At 40.6% G+C, this 20,867-nt stretch overlaps 1 protein-coding gene and 1 long non-coding RNA gene across 4 annotated transcripts in view; one reads left to right on the forward strand and one right to left on the reverse strand.

Annotated features, from left to right (window-relative positions):
- Positions 1-5,690, reverse strand: part of EFEMP1 (EGF containing fibulin extracellular matrix protein 1) — a 70,512-nt gene extending 64,822 nt beyond the window's left edge. The window contains exons 1-3 of one of the 2 annotated variants that reach the window (XM_020909028.2): positions 5,581-5,690; positions 4,253-4,340; positions 56-104 (exon numbers count right to left, since the gene is read on the reverse strand). In XM_020909028.2, coding sequence (XP_020764687.2) covers positions 56-104; positions 4,253-4,333 — 130 coding nt within the window. In that variant the 5' untranslated portion in view covers positions 4,334-4,340; positions 5,581-5,690. Of the gene's footprint in view, positions 1-55; positions 105-4,252; positions 4,341-5,516 lie in introns of both variants that reach the window. The other variant, XM_020909029.2, reaches the window with a different exon arrangement.
- The window catches only part of LOC110147518 (uncharacterized), a 445,714-nt gene that overhangs the window by 252,460 nt on the left and 172,387 nt on the right, over positions 1-20,867 (forward strand). The window lies entirely within an intron of this gene.

Below are 20,867 nucleotides of genomic sequence, written 5' to 3' on the forward strand. Positions count from 1 at the left end.
ACTAGATGGGGACAGAGAGCTATGATCAGATAGGAAGTCTTTGAAGCTGACTCACCTTTGCACTGCTGTCTTACAGGATCCCACTCATATCCATCTGTGCATTGCTGTGAAGAGGGGCCAGGAGACAGTTAATTGAGTATCCACTCTCTAAGAAGTCACTCTAAAAGCTTCATATTTATGGCAACAGTCTTGGTACTAGAGTCCCACATAGATGATGAGATGGGTAGTTTAACACTCTACAGCTTTTTAAAAAAGACACACCTGTGCACTGGACTGCTTCAGGGATCTCTTCTCAATCACCACCTGTCTCAACTCTTTTGTTGCATTTCTATTGGATCCAGTTGCCCATAACCATCTTGGAATTCCATTCTGTCTTGATACCAAGATTCTGTAATCTCTCTAACAGCTTTTTTCGCTTTACTTGACCCTTCTTCCACATTATAAATTTTACCAAAAAAAAAAAAAAAAAAAATCCAACTGAGTTCTTTTATTCAGCCCTTGACTATTCCCTCTCTCTCTAAATCCTCTTAGAACATTCCAGCACCTGACTTTCCTTATCATTCCTATTCAGTCAAGTCCTGATCCGTCCTCTCATACCATGGCCTGCCTCCCAGCTTCAGCTTCTAAAGGTCCTCTCTAGTTCACTTACTGACAGAACCATCTATCAAGTACCCTTTCACACCAGGCACCATCCTAGTCCCTGGGAAAGCAAAGATGATTAAGACCTTGTTCCTATTCTCAGGCAGCTTGCAGGCCTGACGAGGAGACAGGTAGATTAGTTGGACCAAGATGTCAGGTGTCGTGACACAAGTTCACCTGTGGAAGGAGTGATGGACTCTGCTCAGGACTGTGGGTAGACATGACAGGGTGGAAGGGAAGGCTTTATGGGAGAAGCTATAAGTGAGTTGGACTTTTTTTCCAGGGAGATGTGCTAAGTCTAGGATGAGGGACCACATAAGCAAAGGTGCAAAGCTAGAAGGAGCTACCAGTAGTCCTGGGTGGATGGAGTGAGGTAAGAGAGGTAGGCAGGGCCAAACCTGGGAAGCCTTTCCCTGGACAGGCCAAGTGGGAACTGAATTCAACCTTGAAGGTCAGTGAATCTCAAGCTTTATTATGCTTAAGAATCAGTTAAATCAGCTTGTTAAAATGAGATTCTTGGGACTAACCAAAGGCTCTGACTTTGTAGGTCAGGTAGAGGGCATGGAATCTGAATTCCTAACAAGCATCTCAGGTGATTCTGATACAAGTTATCTATGGGCTACTTCTTGAGACATGCTGGTCTAAGTGATGAGGCCTCTGAAGAATTCTTAAGCTCAAGAAAACATCTGATCACACGCAGATTTGAGGAAGAGGTTTCAGGAAGGATTAAGCAAAAGCAGAGTAAACAAACAAATAAACTTAAATTCTTTCATAAGAGCCACGAGTTGCTTGGCAAACAACAGATGCTTGGCAAATAAATAGCTGAATGGAGACAGAGATGAGTTTAGATATTTTACTGACTTCCAAGACTTAATAAGGTGAAAACTAAACTCATTTTCTCTCCCAAACTAATGCTTCTAGTTTTACCAACACTGTCCAAGGCACTACCACATTTCTCAGGAACCAGGATAACAATTTTAACATCAACTTTTCCATTATTTTCCTTCAAGCTCTGCTGTTTTTGCGTCCATTTTCATATCTCCCATGTTGGTGTAAGCCTTCCCGACCTCATGAGAAGACAAATCTCCTTAGCTGGTCTCCATATCACTGCATTCTGCACACAAGCCTCTATAATAACCTTTCTTTGCTCTCTTGGTTATACTGCTCCTCCATCTAAGAGCTCACAGGGGCCTATGGACCCCTCATCTTCCACTATTACCATCTTTAGGTTCTCCCTCACAGCACCCAAATTCTTGTCACCTCCCGATCTTGACTTGGCTATGTTCCCTTCTAGCCTTTGATTATGCCACCTTTTCCGATTCAGGTGCCTCTTCAACCTTTCCAGAATAATCCAAAGTCCTCACTTCCTTCAAGAAGTAGCAGCAAGTTCTAACTTCTTCAATAAGCCAGTCGCTCATTGAAGGCAGCATGTGCTAAGTCGCTTCAGTTGTATCCAAACCTTTGCAACTCTGTGGACAGTAGCCCACCAGGCTCCTCTGTCGGTGGGATTCTCCAGGCAAGGATAATGGAGTGGGTTGCCAGTATTAACATTAATTACCTCTCTGCTTTTGTATTTCTTTACCAACATGTATAAGCTGCATAATTCTTTGTACTTTTCAACAGTACTTTTCTCAAGGTAAATTCCCCAAGGTTAAGTTCTGAAATTTTTTAGTAAACAAATAAGCTTGAATTCTTTTGATAGTGATGAGAATTGCTTATGCATAGGGCAGGTACATGATGAATACATAACTGACTGGATCCTATCTTTAATATGAAAGGAGAATATGAGGCTGTCTTGTGGATATGATCTAATCCTTCTGAAAAGTATCATTCAAGCCAGGCAAAATGGCAGTTCACTGGATAAATTTGTATGCTAAATAGAGGAGACTTGAAGTTTGTTTTAGGTTTTTAGTTCTAGGACATTCAGTATGGATCACTATTAAACAAGCCTGGACTGAATTTAGTTTCACCACTTATTGGCTGTGTAGTCTTAATTTAGATACCTCTCTGATCTTCAGTTCTACTGTTAGTAGAAGTAAGAGCATGCCATTTAGCTCATACTTTGCTATGAGGATGAAGAGATAGTGTCTCCATAGGGAGTTACTAAAAAAAAAAGTTACATCTTGTCCTTCAACCATGAACTAATAGCCATATACAGTTTAAAAGAGAATAGATTTAATCTTGGCACAGAAAGGGTGTCATATCTGGGAAACCTGTTATACTAATGGTGAACCCTAGTTAGTGGTCTTAAAACTACAGTGTCTAAACCACAGGGAACTTTCTCTGCTAAAGATGAGTAAGGTTTAGGTGATTAGCAAAGGGAAGGGAGTACAAGATAAGCAGTTGTAAAAGCAATAAAATCTATTATTACATGAATATAAAAGGGGGGAGCTAATTTAATTTTAACTCCCTAAGAAGGTAGTAAGTTTAGCCTGAAGAACAAAACAATTTCATCTGAAGATAAACAACACATGTATTCATTTCTCTTGCTTTATTTATCTTCAGCAGAGGAAGCAACTACATTTACCATTAAGTTAACAAAATATTTATACTAAGCCCCATTTGATTTATAGTTGATCTGGACAACAAGGAACATTTGCCAGATGAATACTAACATTCTAGGGATAATACGATATCAAAAAAGTGAGATAATGTTTATTATCAGTAATTAACATTAGCTCACTTTTAAGAGTTTTATTTTCAAAAATTTTCCACATTCTTTTGAGTAAGATTACTTAATTTTAAGTTGGGAGCAAGTAGAAAAATATGTTTTTTATATTCTGATCCAGGACAAATGTCATTTGCCTCACAACACTGATTAAAGACTAGAAAACACAAAACAGAGGGCAAACGAACTCACCAGAAGTGAGGTAAGCACTGCCCTCTGTTCTCACCGTGTCCATTCTGGGCAGTGGTGGGGAAGGGTGGTTAGATGATGATATTTTCAATACTTTATTCAATGTTGGTTGTACTCATACAATTAGCTAATTAATAAAAATTACTTGGAAATATCAGATATGCTAATCAGAAAATACAAAACCAAATTTCACACAATGCATTTTACCAAATATTGCATCCTGGTAACACATGTCTATCTGAGTGGCATTTATATGAGCTATCAGTTAGATTGTAAGTGAATAATAGCCTTTATAAAGTCGAGAAAATCCACTTACATGAGAACATAAGTCACATGCACAAATGAGGTGATGGGCTTTTGTGATATTTAACCTTCCTATTTGAATCTTACTCTTTGAGTTCTGGTTTTATCTGCATGTATATAGTAATTCATATTTTCCAATTACTTATATTCATTAATATGCTGAATGTTTCACAAACATGTAGCTTACTTTGATTTTTGTTTTAAAGGAGTTTCCCTTTTTGGCCTTGCATAAATCCTTACATTTTGCTCCCTATCTCAAATGGCGATCTAAGTGAACTTTTGAAATGACTGGCTATTTACAACGTATCTTAAACGTGAACCTTGCTAACGCTGGTTTAATTTATTACCCTCCACAGAGAATAGCCCACATAGACTGGCAGGACTGGATAAAGTCTCCCTTGTGCCACAGAATCCCACTGAACCGCACTTATCTCAAATTCCATTCCCCCTTACCGTGTACGTGATGGTTTCCTCAGTGTCCTGGGACTTGACCAACGCCAGAGTCAGCATAGTTAGGAAAAGGGCTTTCAACATCGTGAATCTCAAATAAAACACAGTACAAACCGATGCTTAGCATCTGCAGCGGAGGAAAATAAAACTTCAGCTGTAAAGTAACGAGCAAGGTAGAGAAGGTGGAGAAGGCTGAGGCTCCGTCATACACAACTTCTAATCTACTTCTCATCTCCCCACCCCCTCTTCAACTTTCCTTTGGCCAAACGGGACACCAAAGGCTGAAGACGGCTGCAGAATTACATTTAGATTTACACTGTCCGGCTACGATGAATATACACAAAAGCTGTAAGGTACGCATTTTACACTGCACCTACAATAGGCTCGAGAAAGGGGGTGAAAGAGAAAGAATACAGGGTAATTAATTTCAAAGGTGACGCTGCATTTTTTTTTTTTCCGAGGGTGGAAGTGGGGCAGCAAATCTCATATTCCTTTGAAGGTTCTTTCCCTATAAGCTCACCTCCAGTTAAGTTCCTTGCAAAGTTCAGCAGAAAAACTTGTGAACCAATATGAATTACCTTGGCTTCAAACTTTAAAAAAAAAAAAAGACAAAACAAAATACCACAGCGAAACTCCGGAGCAATCTCCTCCCATAGTAAAATACCTGCCCTTCAGAACTTCTCACATTCCCCAGCGCAAACTCTCCCAAGTGGCATTTCCACGCGTTCTCTGCGAGCAGCTTTGTTTAAAAGCCCCAGGTGGTGTAGAGGAGCAGCCCAAGCGTCTAGGACCCTCGTGCCTTACGGGTGTCTCGGTCCCCGAAATGCTACCTTCAGGATCGGGTCTGCCTGGGGCCGGAACTGGGGAGCCACGCCGCAGCCCGAAGTACCAGTTTCAGGGCGGCCGGCCAGGCGTCCCCAGGGAGGCGAGGTCCCCTTTCTTAACAGTATGTTAACAGGCGGCTGTCTCTGGGGAGCTGCCCAGTGCTCCAGCTTCTAACCAGTTCCGGTGGAATCCAGGTGCGGCTTGAACCTCACACATTGGCCCCCCTGAAATTTTCAAAACCTCATTTGCGGGCAAAGCCCTGTCGGCTGATTGTCGGCACGCACACACATGCCCATCCAAACAGATGTCACCTAGCGCTCGCACATCCTGACAGATCGCATTCCGAGACCTCACACCTCCACCTCCCGCTCTGCCCGAGAGATCCTGCACTGTATGGGGGCAGTTCTCAGGTTCACTGCACCCCTCAGGTCACCCCACTTACTCCTCGGCGCGCGGCCCCGCGGGCACTGGGTGCGCTGGTGTGACCCCCGCTCCGGGGCTCCTACCTGCGCGGCCGCGCTGCGCTCCGGGCCCGGGCAGCGAGGGGAGAGCGCAGGGGAGGGCAGCCCCGTGGGTCTGAACTGGCGAGGTCTGGCAGCGGCCGCGGCGGCAGGAGGAGGAGGAGAAAAGGAGGGAAAGGGGAGGGCGAAGGGGGGGCGGAGGAGAGAGCTGAGGGAGGCGCAAGGGCTGAGCTGAGCGCTGCAAACCCGGAGGGAGGGCGAGCCGCGCAGCTGGGTCTGCGCCCCTTCCTCCCGGGGCCGCCTGCCCGCCCCTCCCGGCCCCTCAACCTTAGTTCCCAGACGTGCCGGAGCTCTAGGCAGAAGATGGCACGTTTGGCATGTGATGTTTGGGATTTGAATAGGCCTTGGTGATGCTCCAGCCTCCCGGGAAATTTCTCTTGCCCCGCGGAGTGGAAAACTGCTCTCCCAGAGAGCTTGCGAGCGTCCTGAGAAATTGCCTTTTTTTTTTTTTTTAACAATAAGTGAATCCCAGGAGAGTGAATTAACCCCATTTATAGGACTAGTTCTTTCGCCTTTACTTTAAGATACTTTTGGGGGGGGGGGGATGGGGAGTGTCTACTTCCTCAAATATAGAAAAAAGAGCATTCATTCAACAAATATTTGTGACTTACTGTGTGCGAGGTGTTGGGACTAGGCCAAGTAGAACTCACACAAAATTTTGAGGTTGCTTTGGTTTTGGTCTCTCAAACACACTCCCCCCCGCCCCCCTTCCTTTTATCACCTACTGCTTTTCCTCTCTCCACTGGTTCATTTGTGGGAGTCCCCAACCTTGGTCATTCCAAGTTGGATATTTTGCTCTCACCTTTCATACTAATCGTGGAATTTCAGGAATTTGGAGAGAAAAAAAATTTTTTTTCTGGCTTCTTCAAGTCATACCACACAGATTGTGGTTATCTTTGAAAGCTCCAGCTCTAAAGTCAGATTAATAGTTTGCCTCCAAGGCAGTTATGACTTCTGAAGAAAATACAGTTTCATGAATGAGACAATGTGCAAGTTGAAGTTGTTGGTTCAGCACCCCCTCAGCAGGGGCAGAGGCTCTGCCCAACAGCTCCTTCTCTTTCCCTGCGGACCAAAGGGCATCAAATGATAGGGAATGCAAGAGAGAGAGAGAGGCTGCCAGGGGGAAGCCTCTGTCCTTATCTCTGGGGTATGTAGTAGGTTGCCAGCCTTGCCAGTTTGGTTGCAAGCCACACAACAGTGGACAAGATTAGAGGAGCTTCACCACAGTTATTTTAGTGTATGGGGTTTTGTTAATAGTATTGAAGATTTTGGTGCCAGAATTCCAATGTTTGTTTCCCCAGTCATTAGTGACCTCCAAAGTTTAGTAAATTGTATCTTTGCTTTTGTACAGTAAGAAGATCTGTCTAGACATTTTCTTCTACTTTTTGAGTTCTTTTTACCTATCTTTAGCCCTTTCCCCAGGAAAAAAGGGGTTAAAAACCCCAAATTTCTATCTCCAGCCAGGAATTGTTCCTGTACATTCAACTCCTGATCTGCCATCTTCATTTGTGCACCTAGTGGACATTTCAGACTGAACAGTCTGCTGACTTTCACTCCGTCCCAGCCTTCTCTGCCCACCTGCTTCACCATCTTAATGAACAGCAGTTTCATCTTTCCGTTTGTTTAGACCCAAGGTCACAGAGTCATCCTTGATTTCACTTTTTTCTCACACACCCTGCATTCAGTTCTTCAGAAAACTCTGTTGGCTCCATCTTTAAAATGTATCCAGAACTGAACAATTTCTCATCACTTCTTTCATGACCATACTGGCCTCTGACACCACCATCTTCCACACAAACTATTTTAGCTTCCTCATCTTTCTCCTTAGTTACACCCTCGCTCCCCTGCTGTCATTTTCCAACAGAAGTTCATGTAAATGGAATCCTAGAACATGTACATTTTTGCATCTGGCTTCCTTCACTCAGCATACTTTTGAGATGCATCCTTGCTGTTAGGTATATCAGAAGTTCACTCCTTTTAAATTAATGAGTATCGTTCCACTGTGTGGATATACCCTGGTTTGTTTATCTGTTCATGGGTATTGGTGGGTATTTGGATTGTTTGTGAATAAAGCCATCATGGACATTTAATGTAGAAATCTTTGTGTGAACATATATTTTCCCTTCATTTAGATAAATACTTAGGAGTGGAATTTCTGGGTCATATGGTATAGGTATGTTTAACTTTATAAGAAAGTGCCAAAATGTTTCCCAAAGTAGCCATACCACTTTACATTCCTACCAGCAGTATGTGAAACTCTTTGTGATATTGTCAGCAATTTATAATGCTAGCCATTTTATGGCAGGTGTGTAAGTGGTAGCTCATCATGGTTGTGTATTACATTTCTCTGATATCTAATGATATTGAACTTTTTTATATGCTCATTATCCACCAATGTGTTTTCTTTTGTGAAGACCCCATTCAAATCTTTCGTTTATTTATTTTTGTTTTTTTTTTTGTCTTATTAATAGTAAGAGCTTTTTAAAAAATATAGTCTCCCTGCAAGTTCTTTGTCAGATTTTTGAATCTGTTCTCTCAGTCTTTGTTTTTCCTTTTCATTCTCTTAAAGCTGTTTTTTTCAGAGCAAACATTTTTATTTTTGATGAAGTCTAGCAATTTTTTCTTTTATGTTTTGACCTCTATTTACTATTTACAAAATCTTACCTTTGGGAAATCTTGTAAGCGCTATAAGCCTCAGTTCCTGCTTCTATAAAATGGGAAGGATAACACACTTTCTTTCTTAAGGTTGTGGGGACTAGGTAAGAAACTCATGGTAAATATCAAATACAGGTGAATGATTATTTTGAGATATTAGAATATATAGTGTGATAGGCTATAGTAGACTGTTCCTCCATCTTAACTTAACCCAGGATTCTTTAGATATTCCTTACAATAGGGCATCTCCTGACGGGTCTAAGGTAATGAAATCAGCAATGGCATTCTCTGGCTGTTGTTTCAGGATAGCCCATTGTCCCACCTCAACCAATCAGACCTGAGGGAACGGATTTCTTTCCTAGGTGAAAGGTCTCCTAAGCCCACACTGGAGAACAGTGGAGCCCTTTGCCTCCATTGCCACTGGCAGCCGTAACACAGCCCAGAGGTAAGTCAGCCTGAGCATAAAAAGGTCATACATGCTGTGTGGCCAGCCACACAGAGAGAACCTGGATCTTGATGGATTGTTCAGAGGGCCAACTGACCCTAGAACTCATGATACTTTTAGGGGTCCTCCACAGTGTTTTTTAAAATTAATTAATTAATTAATGTTTGGCTGTGGTGGGTCTTCGTTACTGCTTGAGGGCTGTCTCTAGTTGGTGAGTAAGGGGCTGCTCTCTAGTTGTGGTGCATGGGCTTCTCATTGTGGTGACCGCTCTTGTTGTGGAGCACAGGCTGTAGGTGAGCTCAGTAGTTCTGATGCCTGGGCTTAGTTGCCCCATAGAATGTGGAATCTTCCCAGAGAAGGGATTGAATTCATGTGTCCTGTAACAGCAGGTGGATTCTTAACCACTGAATCACTAGGGAAGTCCTCTCCACAATATTTTAATTTTTAAAGGCAGAAGGAATAAATAAATATCATCCAGTCTGGATTATATTTGTCCCTATACTATTGCAGTTGTAAAATATAATTTTTATGGAGAAAAGGGCCCAAGAAGGTAAAACTGCCCAGGGACCAGAAAGTCATAATGTGGCCCTGATTGTTGAGCTTCCAAATTAGCCAAACTTGAACTCTGCCCTCACTCTGCACCCCTGTTTTGTGAGGTAATATATTTCCTTAAGGCTCAAGCCAGTTTGAGTCAGGTGTTCAGTTACTTGAAACAGAAAACATCTTGCTGTTAACATGAGGAAGAATCCCACTCTGGGAGCTCTGGTTCCTGTGAAGTGTTGTACCTGTGTCCTGCACTCCGGAGTGCCAGGCCTTGGCTGTTTCTTAGGAGAGTCTATTGGGAGAGCTTCCCAGGCTTTCTGTCCTGGGGCAAGTTGAGTGTTCCGACCACTTCTGCATGGATCAGCTTCTGGGTCCCCCTCCATCCTCTTACCTTTGTGTGTGTGTTTGTGATTTTCAAAGGTTTAAGAATTGAGATCTTCCTTTAATAGTCACTGCCTCTGGAAGACAACTCTGGCTTCTCTTCATAGGATTTGAAAAATGACCAGTGATAAGGGAGCCCTCTCTTTTCTAGTTTGCCAACTATTATACTATATGTATCACAAAGAAAATTTTTACTATTTCTCCCTTTTTAAATGGAGAAGGAAATGGCAGCCCACTCCAGTACTCTTTCCTGGAAAATCCCATGGACAGAGGAGCCTGGTAGGAGTCCAGAGGAGCCCAGTACATGGGGTCACAAGGAGTCGGAAATGACTGACTTCACTTTTTTTTTTCCCCTTAAAAAAAAAAAATTCCCTGAAAATAATTAGAAGTCTCAAGCACCCACAAGCTTTAATTGAGGCGTGGAGCCACAAATCTTGTGGTTAAAACCTGATTAATAATATTCACTAGTGTGTGGGTAACTGGAAAGTAAAATCTGTGAAAAAAATGAATTCAGTTAAGAAGGCAGTGAAGATGGAACAATTATGTAGGGATTAATGGCAGGGTGATTGACTCATCCCAGTTTTCCTAGGACTTTTCCAGTTTTTGCACTGGAAGTTCAATATCTTTGGAAAGCCCTCAATCCCAGGCAAACTTAAAGGTATAGGAAAGGGATTCCTTGGCAAGCCAGTGGTTAGGACTCTGAGCTTTCACTGCTGAGATCTGGATTTGATGCCTGGTATGGGAACTAAGATCCTGAAAACTGTGTGGTGCGGCCAAAACAAAAAAAAGTGTAGAGAAAAGGTGTGGTAGAAAGAAAATATGAAAGGACCCAGGAGTTCTTGCCTGGACTTTTGCTGTGCTTTAGCTGGATAATCATAGCAGTTGCTCAATTTCTTTGTGTCAGTTTTACACAAGCACTGACCTGGGTAACAACATTTATTTGTAGTTATTATATTGAACCTACCTGTTGTTGTCACATTCTACTTACCTGTATTTCTCACATTGCTTTTGCCTGTTCGTCGTTTCTTTCCTTACAGTGGTGGGCCATGAGCAGTCTTGCTCATAGAATGCCCCCTAAGTACACAAAGGAAAATTTCCTATGTCCAAAACATAAGGGGAAATGACTCAGTGCTAGTAGGAGAAGAATATCAAAGTCTAAAACCTGGCTGTTAGGTCTGGTAAGTTGTGGCAGAAGTATTGTCTTCTCTAGTGCCAGTAAAAGAAGAATGTCAAAGTCCAGAAACTGGCTGTTAGGTCTGGTGAGATGGCAGAAGTACTGTCTTCTCTAGTGGTTTAAGTTGTCTCTGTGTGCTGGTGAGCCTAGGACAAGAACACTGGGCCCATGACTCCAGGTTTCTCTGACTGGAAGGCAACTCACTCTACATGAGCTGTCAGGACTTCCAGATTTAGGTTTGCCTCTGCAAGCCACATTCAGGATCACAGCAATCCAAGTCTATGCCCCAACCAGTAATGCTGAAGAAGCTAAATTTCAACGGTTCTATGAAGACCCACAAGACCTTCTAGAACTAACACCAAGAAAAGATGTCTTTTCATTATAGGGGACTGGAATGCAAAAGTAGGAAGTCAACAGATACTTTGAGTAACAGGCAAAGTTGGCCTTGGACTAAAAAATGAAGCAGGGCAAAGGCTGACAGAGTTTTGCCAAGAGAATGCACTAGTCATAGCAAATGCCCTCTTCCAACAACACAAGAGAAGACTCTACACGTGGACATCACCAGATGGTCAGTACTGAAATCATATTAATTATATTCTTTGCAGCCAAAGATGGAGAAGCTCTATACAGTCAGCAAAAAAAAGACCGGAAGCTAACTGTGGCTCAGATCATGAACTCCTTGTTGCCAAATTCAGACTTAATTGAAGAAAGTGGGGAAAGCTACTAGACCAACCAGGTATGATCTAAATAAAATCCCTTGTGATTATACAGTAGAAGTGACCAATAGATTCAAGGGATTAGATCTGATAGGCAGAGTGCCTGAAGAACTATGGACGGAGCTTCATGACATTGTACACGAGGCAGTGATCGAGATAATCCCCAAGAAAAAGAAATGCAAAAAAGGTAAAATGGTTATTTGAGGAGGCCTTACAAATAACTGAGAAAAGAAGAGAAGCTAAAGGCAAAGGAGAAAAGATATACCCATGGAGTGCAGAGTTCCAAAGAATAGCAAGGAGAGATAAGAAAGCCTTCCTCAGTGATCAGTGCAAAGAAATAGAGGAAAGCAATAGAATGGGAAAGGCTAGAAATCTCTTCAAGAAAATTAGAGATACCAAGGGAGTATTCCATGCAAAGATGGGCACAATAAAGGACGGAAATGGTATGGACCTAACAGAAGCAGAAGATATTAAGAAGAGGTGGCAAGAATACACAGAAGAACTATATAAAAAAGATCTTCATGACCCAGATAACCATAATAGTGTGATCACTCACCTAGAGGCAGACATTCTGGAATGTGAAGTCAAGTGGGCCTTAGAAAGTCTCACTCCAAACAAAGCTAGTGGAGGTGATGGAATTCCAGTTGAGCTATTTTAAATCCTAAAAGATGATGCTGTGAAAGTGCTGCACTCAATACGTCAGCAAATTTGGAAAACTAAGCAGTGGCCACAGGACTGGAAAAGGTCAGTTTTCATTCCAATCCCAAGGAAAGGCAATGCCAAAGAATGCTCAAACTACCACACAATTGCACTCATCTCACACGCTAGCAAAGTAATGTCAAAATTCTCCAAGGGAGGCTTCAACAGTACATGAACTGTGAACTTCCAGATGTTCAAGCTGGTTTTAGAAAAGGCAGAAGGACCAAAGATCAAATTGCCAGCATCATTATATCATTGAAATAGCAAGATCATTCCAGAAGAACATCTACTTCTGCTTTATTGACTAGGCCAAAGCCTTTGACTGTGTGGTTCACAACAAACTGTGGAAAATTCTTCAAGAGATGGGAATACCAGACCACCTTACCTGCCTCCTGAGAAATCTGTATGCAGGTCAAGAAGCAACAGTTAGAACTGGACATGGAACAACAGACTAGTTCCAAATTGGGAAAGGAGTGTGTCAAGGCTGCATATTGTCACCCTGCTTATTTAACTTATATGCAGAGTGCATCATGTGAAATGCTGGGCTGGATGAAGCACAAGCTGGAATCAAGATTGCCGGGAGAAATATCAATAACCTCAGATATGCAGGTGGCACCACGCTTATGGCAGAAAGTGAAGAATAACTAAAGAGCCTCTTGGTGAAAGTGAAAGAGGACAGTGAATAAGTTAGCTTAAAACTCAGCATTCAGAAAACTAATATCATGGCATCTGGTCTAATTACTTCATAGCAAATAGATGGGGAAACAGCGGAAACAGTGAGAGACTATTTTTGGGGGGCTCCAAAAGCACCGCAGTTGGTGACTGCAGCCATGAAATTAAAAGACGCTTGCTCCTTGGAAGAAAAGCTATGACAAACCTAGACAACATATTAAAAAGCAGAAACATCAGTTTTCCAACAAAGGTCCTATCTAGTTAAAGCTATGGTTTTTCCAGTGGTCATGTATGGATGTGAGAGTTGGACTATAAAGAAAGATGAGCATCGAAGCATTGATCTTTTTGAACTGTGGTGTTGGAGAAGACTCTTGAGAGCCCCTTGGACTGCAAGGAGATCCAACCAGTCAATCCTAAAGGAAATCAGTCCTGAAAAATATTCATTGGAAGGACTGATACTGAATCTGAAACTGCAATCCTTTGGCCACCTGATGTGAAGAACTGACTCATTGGAAAAGACCCTGATGCTGAAAAAAAATTGAAGGCGGGAGGAGAAGGGGATGACAGAGGATGAGATGGTTGGATGGCATCACCGACTTGATGGACTTGAGTTTGAGCAAGCTCCGGGAGTTGTTGATGGACAAGAAAGCCGGGTGTGCTGCAGTCCATGGGGCTGCAAAGAGTCAGGCACAACTGACCGACTGAACTGAACTGAACTCTGAGCTACAAGGCAGGCCAGGACCTGGGGCATTTACCTTGAACTTTTATTTTCATTTACACTGTCATCCCCCTCTATCCAGAGAGTGTGCATTCCAAGGCCTCCAGTGGATGCTGAAACTATGGAAAGTACTGGTTTATATATACTATATTTTTCTTAGGCATACATACTTATAAAGTTTAACTTATAAATTAGGCACAGTAAGAGATAACAGCTCTTCCCTGGTGGTTCAGTCAGTAAAGAGTCTGCCTGCAATGCGGGAGACCTGGGTTTAATCCCTGGATCGGGAAGATCCCCTGGAGAAGGAAATGGCAGCCCACTTCAGTATTCTTACCTGGAGAATTCCATGGACAGAGGAGTCTGGTAGGCTACAGTCCATGGGGGTCGCAAAGAGTCGGACACGATTGAGTGACTAACACTTTCACTTTCACAAGAGATAACAACAGTAACTAATAATAAAATGGAACAATTATAATAATATACTGTGATAAAAGTTATATAGTCTCTCTAAAAATATCTTATTATACTCTACTCACACTTCTTGTGATGATGTGAGGTGATAAAATGCTCACGTGATGAGATGAATGAGGTGAATGACAACAGAAATTGTGACTTAACATTAGGCTGCTATTGATGTTCTGACAATAAGCCAGAAGGAGTATCATCTGCTTCTGGTGATCCTGGGTCATTGGACCATGATGATGTCTTTGACTGGGTGTAGGCAGATGATGTCGATGGTTAGGATCTCAGGAAAGATGGAGCAGGACAGCTCCAGATTTCATCATGACACTCAGAATGGTGCAATTTAAAACTTGAGTTGTTTATTTATGGAATTTTCAATATAATATTTTCAGACCATAGTTGATCTTGGGTGACTGAAACTGTGGGAAGCAAAACCACGGATAACTGGGAACTGCTGTATCCTTTGCCTGCTTATTCTTGTGGTTCTTCAATCCAGACACCACCATCTGGTCTTGAGAATTTCCACTTCAAATAGTTTGTAGAGAACTTATTTTTCCTCTGACTTTTTGGGTGATCATGTGGCTCAGACTGTGCCAATCAATATCAAATCTATAGATACAGTAGTTGGTTCAGAAATAATGGACATACCCTAAGATAACCCCCAATGAGGAGTTAGTGTAGTGTAGGGCTTGGGTCCAGAGAGCCTGGGTTCAAGTCCTGCTGTGCCACTTACTCATTGTGTGAACTTGGGAAAGTTACTTAACTCTTTTGGGACCTCAGTTCCTCATATGTGAGATGGGAATAATTATAATTCCTAACTCATAGAGTTTTTATGAGTATTAAATAAGAAAATGCACATAAAGGCTTTAGTACAGTTCTTTGCACATAGCTAGTGCTGTAGTTGTTATTACTGATCACGGTGACTTAAGTCAGGTAATCAGATTAACTGAATGATTGAATGAAAAAGGTCATTAAGGTTAAAAAATTTTTTCATATTTTTGTGTGTAACTCTCTCTAATTTATGGGATATTTAGAAGAATCAGGGTCTGGACACTTAGTCTGCTGCAGTTTGATGACTGGATCATAGAAATCTGTGGCCCCACTCTGAACAATGTCCTCAGACAATAGTATTTTTTGAATAAATGGATCTGAGATATCTAATTCCTTGGATTTCAAGTGGCTTATGAAATTATACTTTTTTACTGGTAGTAAATAGCAGTAGTTACCATTTTCATAGTCATTACACCATGTGTAACAGAACTATTATTGTGGCTGTTTTACTAAAAAAGAAATTGAGTCACCAAGCAGTTTAGTAACTTGCTTTCTTCATACAGTAGTGAGCAGCAAAGTGGGGATTCAAAAGCAGGCAAGACAGAAAAAGAGACACAGATGTCTAGAACCGACTTTTGGACTCTATGGGAGAAGGCGAGGGTGGGATGATCTGAGAGAACAGCATCAAAACATGTATATTATCAAGTGTGAAACAGATCGCCAGTCCAGGTTGGATGCCTAAGACAAGTGCTTGGGGCTGGTGCACTGGGATGACCCAGAGGGATGGGATGGGGAGGGAGGTGGGAGGGGGGTTCAGGATGGGGAACACATGTAAATCCATGGCTGATTCATGTCAATGTATGGCAAAAACCACTACAATATTGTAAAGTAATTAGCCTCTAACTAATAAAAATAAATGAAAAAAACAAAAACAAAAACAAACTAGGATGGAGGGAGAGATGAAAAAAAAAAAAGCAGGCTGTTTGGTGCCAGGGCCCTTGTTCTGAATGTTCATCTCTGTTACTCCTTCCCCACTATCAACAGAATTTAGGATTTCAGGGATCGAACAGAAGCATTGTGGTGCCACTACAGAGATTCAAACTGATATGTAGGTTGAGCAGACTGTAATTGGAAACTGCAATAAATTCACCTTGTTAAATTGCTCTGAGCCCTTAGGAGTCTGAAATGTTAAAGATTTGAAGATCTGTTTGGTTGGGGCGGGTGGGGATAGCAATCACAGTTTAGAAGGAATTCACAGATGTTGATGACTACACAGTGTGCTTTAAGTCTCCATTTACATCTAAAACAAAGATGCCTGTGAGTGTAGCTCAGTTCTAGGAGTGGCTGATTAAGGTGCACGCTGTGTCCCGCTTTGGGAACCCCTGGTATTCTAGAGACCAACACATGAATAGCAGAAATGTGTTATAACTTTAAAAGTTATAGTTATAACTATCACTTTTGGCCATATAACCAAATCAGACTATATTTGGGTGCAGTTGGTTTGTGAAAGTATATGCCCTTATGAATCTGTTGAAAGAGAAGCCAATGTTGGGATCAGATTTGCCTGTACAAGCCTTTGCCTTCCATAAAAAGAGCTTTTTTGTTAAACACTAGGTTTCTTAGTATCATGATAAAATTTGATTACTGGCTACTGATAGCCCCTGTAACATCATCTTGCAAGAATAATGTTGATTCACTTATTTATTTTCTTGGGCTGCTTTCATATTGATGCTTAAAAATCAGCATTTTTTAAATAACTAAGTTTACCATTATTATCCAAGAAAATTTTCTTGTGGTGAATACACATATGAATTTCTGATATACTTGCCTTTATTAAACAATCTTTAATAGTCTTTTTAGTGCTAAGTTTCTTTTATTTTAATCTTATCTTTTGTCGCTGAATTGAAGTCAGCATCAGGCCAAGAGAAAATATGAATTTTAAGAGGGTTTTCAGCACACACCTGAGTCTTTTCAAATACACACACACACACACGCACACACACACACACTCCACAGAAGATAATGTGTGTTTATGAAATTGATTGCTGAAACACCACCAAACCATTAACCTATGTGATTGGTGGCCTGTGCTTTAGAAGAAGACTTGTTGAAATACATGGAAGTTGGATTGCAGCTTTGGCCTCAAAGAATATTGGCAAATTTGCTTTTATGTGATATTAATTTGCCTCAATTATGTCATTGGTGAGTTCTTTGTTTTAGTGAATGCCAGATGTATTCTTCTTCAGAATATACTTGGTGAAATTCTTCTTCTAAATGCCAAACGGACATGAGAAAACTTTCAGTCATCTGGAGCTTGTAAATTGTTCTGAAATTTTTGGAATTTTATTGAAGGCTTGATTTCATCATAGAGCAGAGAATACCTTGGATGAATAAAAAGCAAATCAATCAGAAATGATTGGAACCAGTAATTAGAATTTCCTTGGAGAGAAAAAATGTATGATGTAAATCCATGGCCTGGCAAAAAAAAAAAAACCCAAAAAAACCAAAGTTGCTTTCTAACAAGTTATCAGATCTTACAAAGCAACTTCAGATGTGGACACAGATGTGAAGCTTTATTTTGTTTTCAGCAACAAGTTCCTCCCTCTCTGTTTTCAAAATTAGCTTTTCCGGAAGCTTCATTTAACTAATCAAGGCTGATGAGATTTTGAGATGGCTGCACTGTGGAGCATGAAATTAGAAATAACGTCCTCTGAAAATCAGTAATTTTATTTCAATATGTAATTTATTGAAATGGGTCATCACTCTCCGACACTTTTGTGAGTTTGGAATCTTTCCGTAATATTCTGTTGACTTTTAGAATTTTCTGTGTTTTACTTTCCAATTTTGTTTACTTTATTTGAAGTCTTTTTCCCTTTTGTTGTGAATTTTTATTTGAATAGAAAATCTCCCTTATCTGTCCTTTTGTGAATACTTAATCTTGTATCTTGATACTGATTAAAGATAGCAAAGCAGGTTTCAAAATCTCTTTGAAAATGTTTTTTAAAAGGTGTAATAGAATTACTAAAACTGATTTATGATTTTCCCTCTTTAGTATGTCTTATCCTATACCAATGGAACTGCTGAGACCAAAGCCTAAAATGGAATGGACATTATTATTTTCTCTCTGCCCTTGGATGAATTTTAAGGCATAAATTATTTTGATAAACTAGCATTAACTTCTTTCTCACTGTAGAATGTGGAAAGGGAAAAAAAATCCCTTTCTTCTTGGAATTTATAGTATGCTGCTAACGGAAAAAGTATAAGGAATGAAATATCTGACTTTTATCGTTGATTAAATAGGGCAAATATGGAAACTGTATTCAAGGTAAGAGGCTAAAAGTTTATATATCCACAAGGGAGATATCACAAAGATATTGCTTGGATTTAAGTTTTTTTTTTTTTTTTTTAAATAACTCTGTTCAAGCAGATGATTCAGTTGCAGTTAATTTTGAAAAAGGACAAGAGTTATAAAATACTTGAATTTATTCAATACAGTTGGAAGAATGGCAGGATCAAAAAGGACTTTCCAATCTGATCTAAGATGAATTCCTTTTATGGAGAAAAGGAAAAAGAAGAAAAAGTGGATCTTAGCAGCCGTCTGCTCTAATTCTCATGAGGAAATTGGAACTTAGATGACTTATCCAGCTTAACCCTTGTTAGTTGTAGAGCGAAGGACTAGAACTAGGTGTCTTGACACCTTGTCTTTGGAGCATTCCACCTCCCTGTCCAATCTCTTTATCTACAGCCTCCTTTGTCTCTTTGACATCACCATCATTATTATCATCTATTCACACAACACAAGTTGAGCATTTGACTGAGGCATGTTTCAAGGCTTAAGGAGCTGTTGGGTGGAGCTGACATGTAAGTGTGCAGGATGACATGGATCTCATCCCTTCTGCCAGGCTCTGATTTTCTTGAAGTCAGGGACTGTTTGTCTGCCTCCCTTCCGGGCCGCATTGCAGAACATGCTCTACGAAGTTTTATGCAGAATGTCCTCTGCCGTAGGAAAATCCTCTGCCGGTCCCTAGCCGATGAATCTGTCTGTCTATCTTGATTTCTACCTGTTGCCTCTTATTAGGAGTCCCTGTATCCTCCTTTGGGCTGACAATTCACTTGGTTAACCTGACTTTGATTTTGGTGTTTCTCCTGGAGATTACCTTTTGTATTAATATTATTTCTGCTTAGCACTATGCTCTGTAGTCTTTGGTCAAGTGACCCTTGTATCTGCCTTACTGTATATTGTATATACAGTATATGTATATACTGTATATTGCCTTACTGCAAGCTCCCAAGATACTGCCCATAGCCTGTGCTGGAGCCGAGCTCCCACCCACCTGGAGCTGAAAGTAGTTTTATCTTTGTATTGCTGAAGAAATGAGGATAGCCTTACACTTGGTAGATACTCATCAGATGTTTGTGGAATGAGCAGTAAAGACATTACGTAGTGTGGTCTTTGTTGTCATCCTCATCTTTTATTGAATGTTTGGCTTGGAGGGAAGGTGCAATGCAAAATGGTTTATGGTTCAAATGATCACATTCAGATACATAAAAATGAAACCTATTCTCATTCTTGAATCTCCAAATAGCTAGTTTAAACATCTGGCAAATTCTATGAATATCTGGTTATTATTTTCCTTCACTGTGTATTGTGAAGACTTAGTTTGCATATAAGTTTTGCTATATTAAGGAGTTATTTTCTCTTCTCTCTGAGGAAATATCCAACCACTGGAGGAAATGGGGTTCGGCTGTGTACACATGCTGAGTTTCTATCACTTAGTCTTCTTTCAAAAACTTTCAGAAATTCTTGGCCGGAGTTCACTAATAACTAGCAACTTAAAAATAATGGATGAATCAGCTTTACTTTAGACAAAATAGCACTTATTTTTTTAAGAAGAAGTACATTAAAGTATATTAAAGGAATATGGACAATGGGTTTTAACATTTTAATTGGCTAGAAGCTTATTTTTAGTAGTTTGCTAGCAGTTAAAAATGAATTTATCATGTTTCTAAGCATTCTCAAGCTTCCTTCTTCCTAATGACTCTTTTTGACAACAGTATTTGTCTTTTTTTTTTAATTTTTAAAAGTAATATTTGCTCAGTGTAGAAGTTTGTAAAAATTGTTGTTGTTCAGTGACTCAGTCGTGTCTGACTCTTTGTGTCCCCATTGACTGCAGCACACCAGACTTCCCTGTCCTTCACTGTCTCCTGGAGTTTGCTCAAACTCACGTCCATTGAGTCAGTGATGCCATCCAACCATCTTATCCTCTGTCACCCTCTTCTCCTTAAAATCATCTACAATGAAAATGACTTAAACATTATCATTCTAAGAGAAAACTGCTGTTAACATTTGGTTGTATTTCTTTCCAGCCTTTTCCATATGCTCCCTTGCTCTCTGTTTCTCTCTTTGCCCCATATTTATTCTAAGCTTATATGTAAATGTAGACAGTATTAGACTTCCCAGGTGGTACTTGTGGTAAAGAGCCCACCTGTTAATACAGGAGACTTAAGAGACATGGATTCGATCCCTGGGCTGGGAAGATCCGCTGAAGGAGGGTGTAGCAACCCACTCCAAAATTCTTGCCTGAGAATCCCATGGACAGAGGAGCCTGGTGGGCTACAGTCTGTGGGATCACAGAGTCAGACACGACTGAAGTGATTTAGTTGTGCATGCACTCACACATGCAGACAGGATTGTTATTTTTGAGCATGTACATTATATTAATGTATATACAAGATGTTGCATGTTGTTTTATTCTTTCTTAACATTTAATTTCAAACATTTCTTCATATTTTGTAATATTTTGTAAAGCTTACCTTTGATTTTCTCTGTGGTAGGGGAGACAGGTTATGCTTAATCCTTTCTGGAGGAATCACAGGTATTTCTTGAGACTCATTCTACATGGTTGTAAGATAGTTACCACATCTAGGAAGTGGTTTATAATAACAGAGTAAAGTTATAAAGGCATATTATTAAGGTGGGAGTTAAGAGATTCTTGTTTTCCCCCAGTTATAAACTACTTTCAAACATTCATTATA

This window comes from Odocoileus virginianus, chromosome 2, assembly GCF_023699985.2.
Source record: "Odocoileus virginianus isolate 20LAN1187 ecotype Illinois chromosome 2, Ovbor_1.2, whole genome shotgun sequence".
Lineage (NCBI taxonomy): Eukaryota > Metazoa > Chordata > Mammalia > Artiodactyla > Cervidae > Odocoileus > Odocoileus virginianus.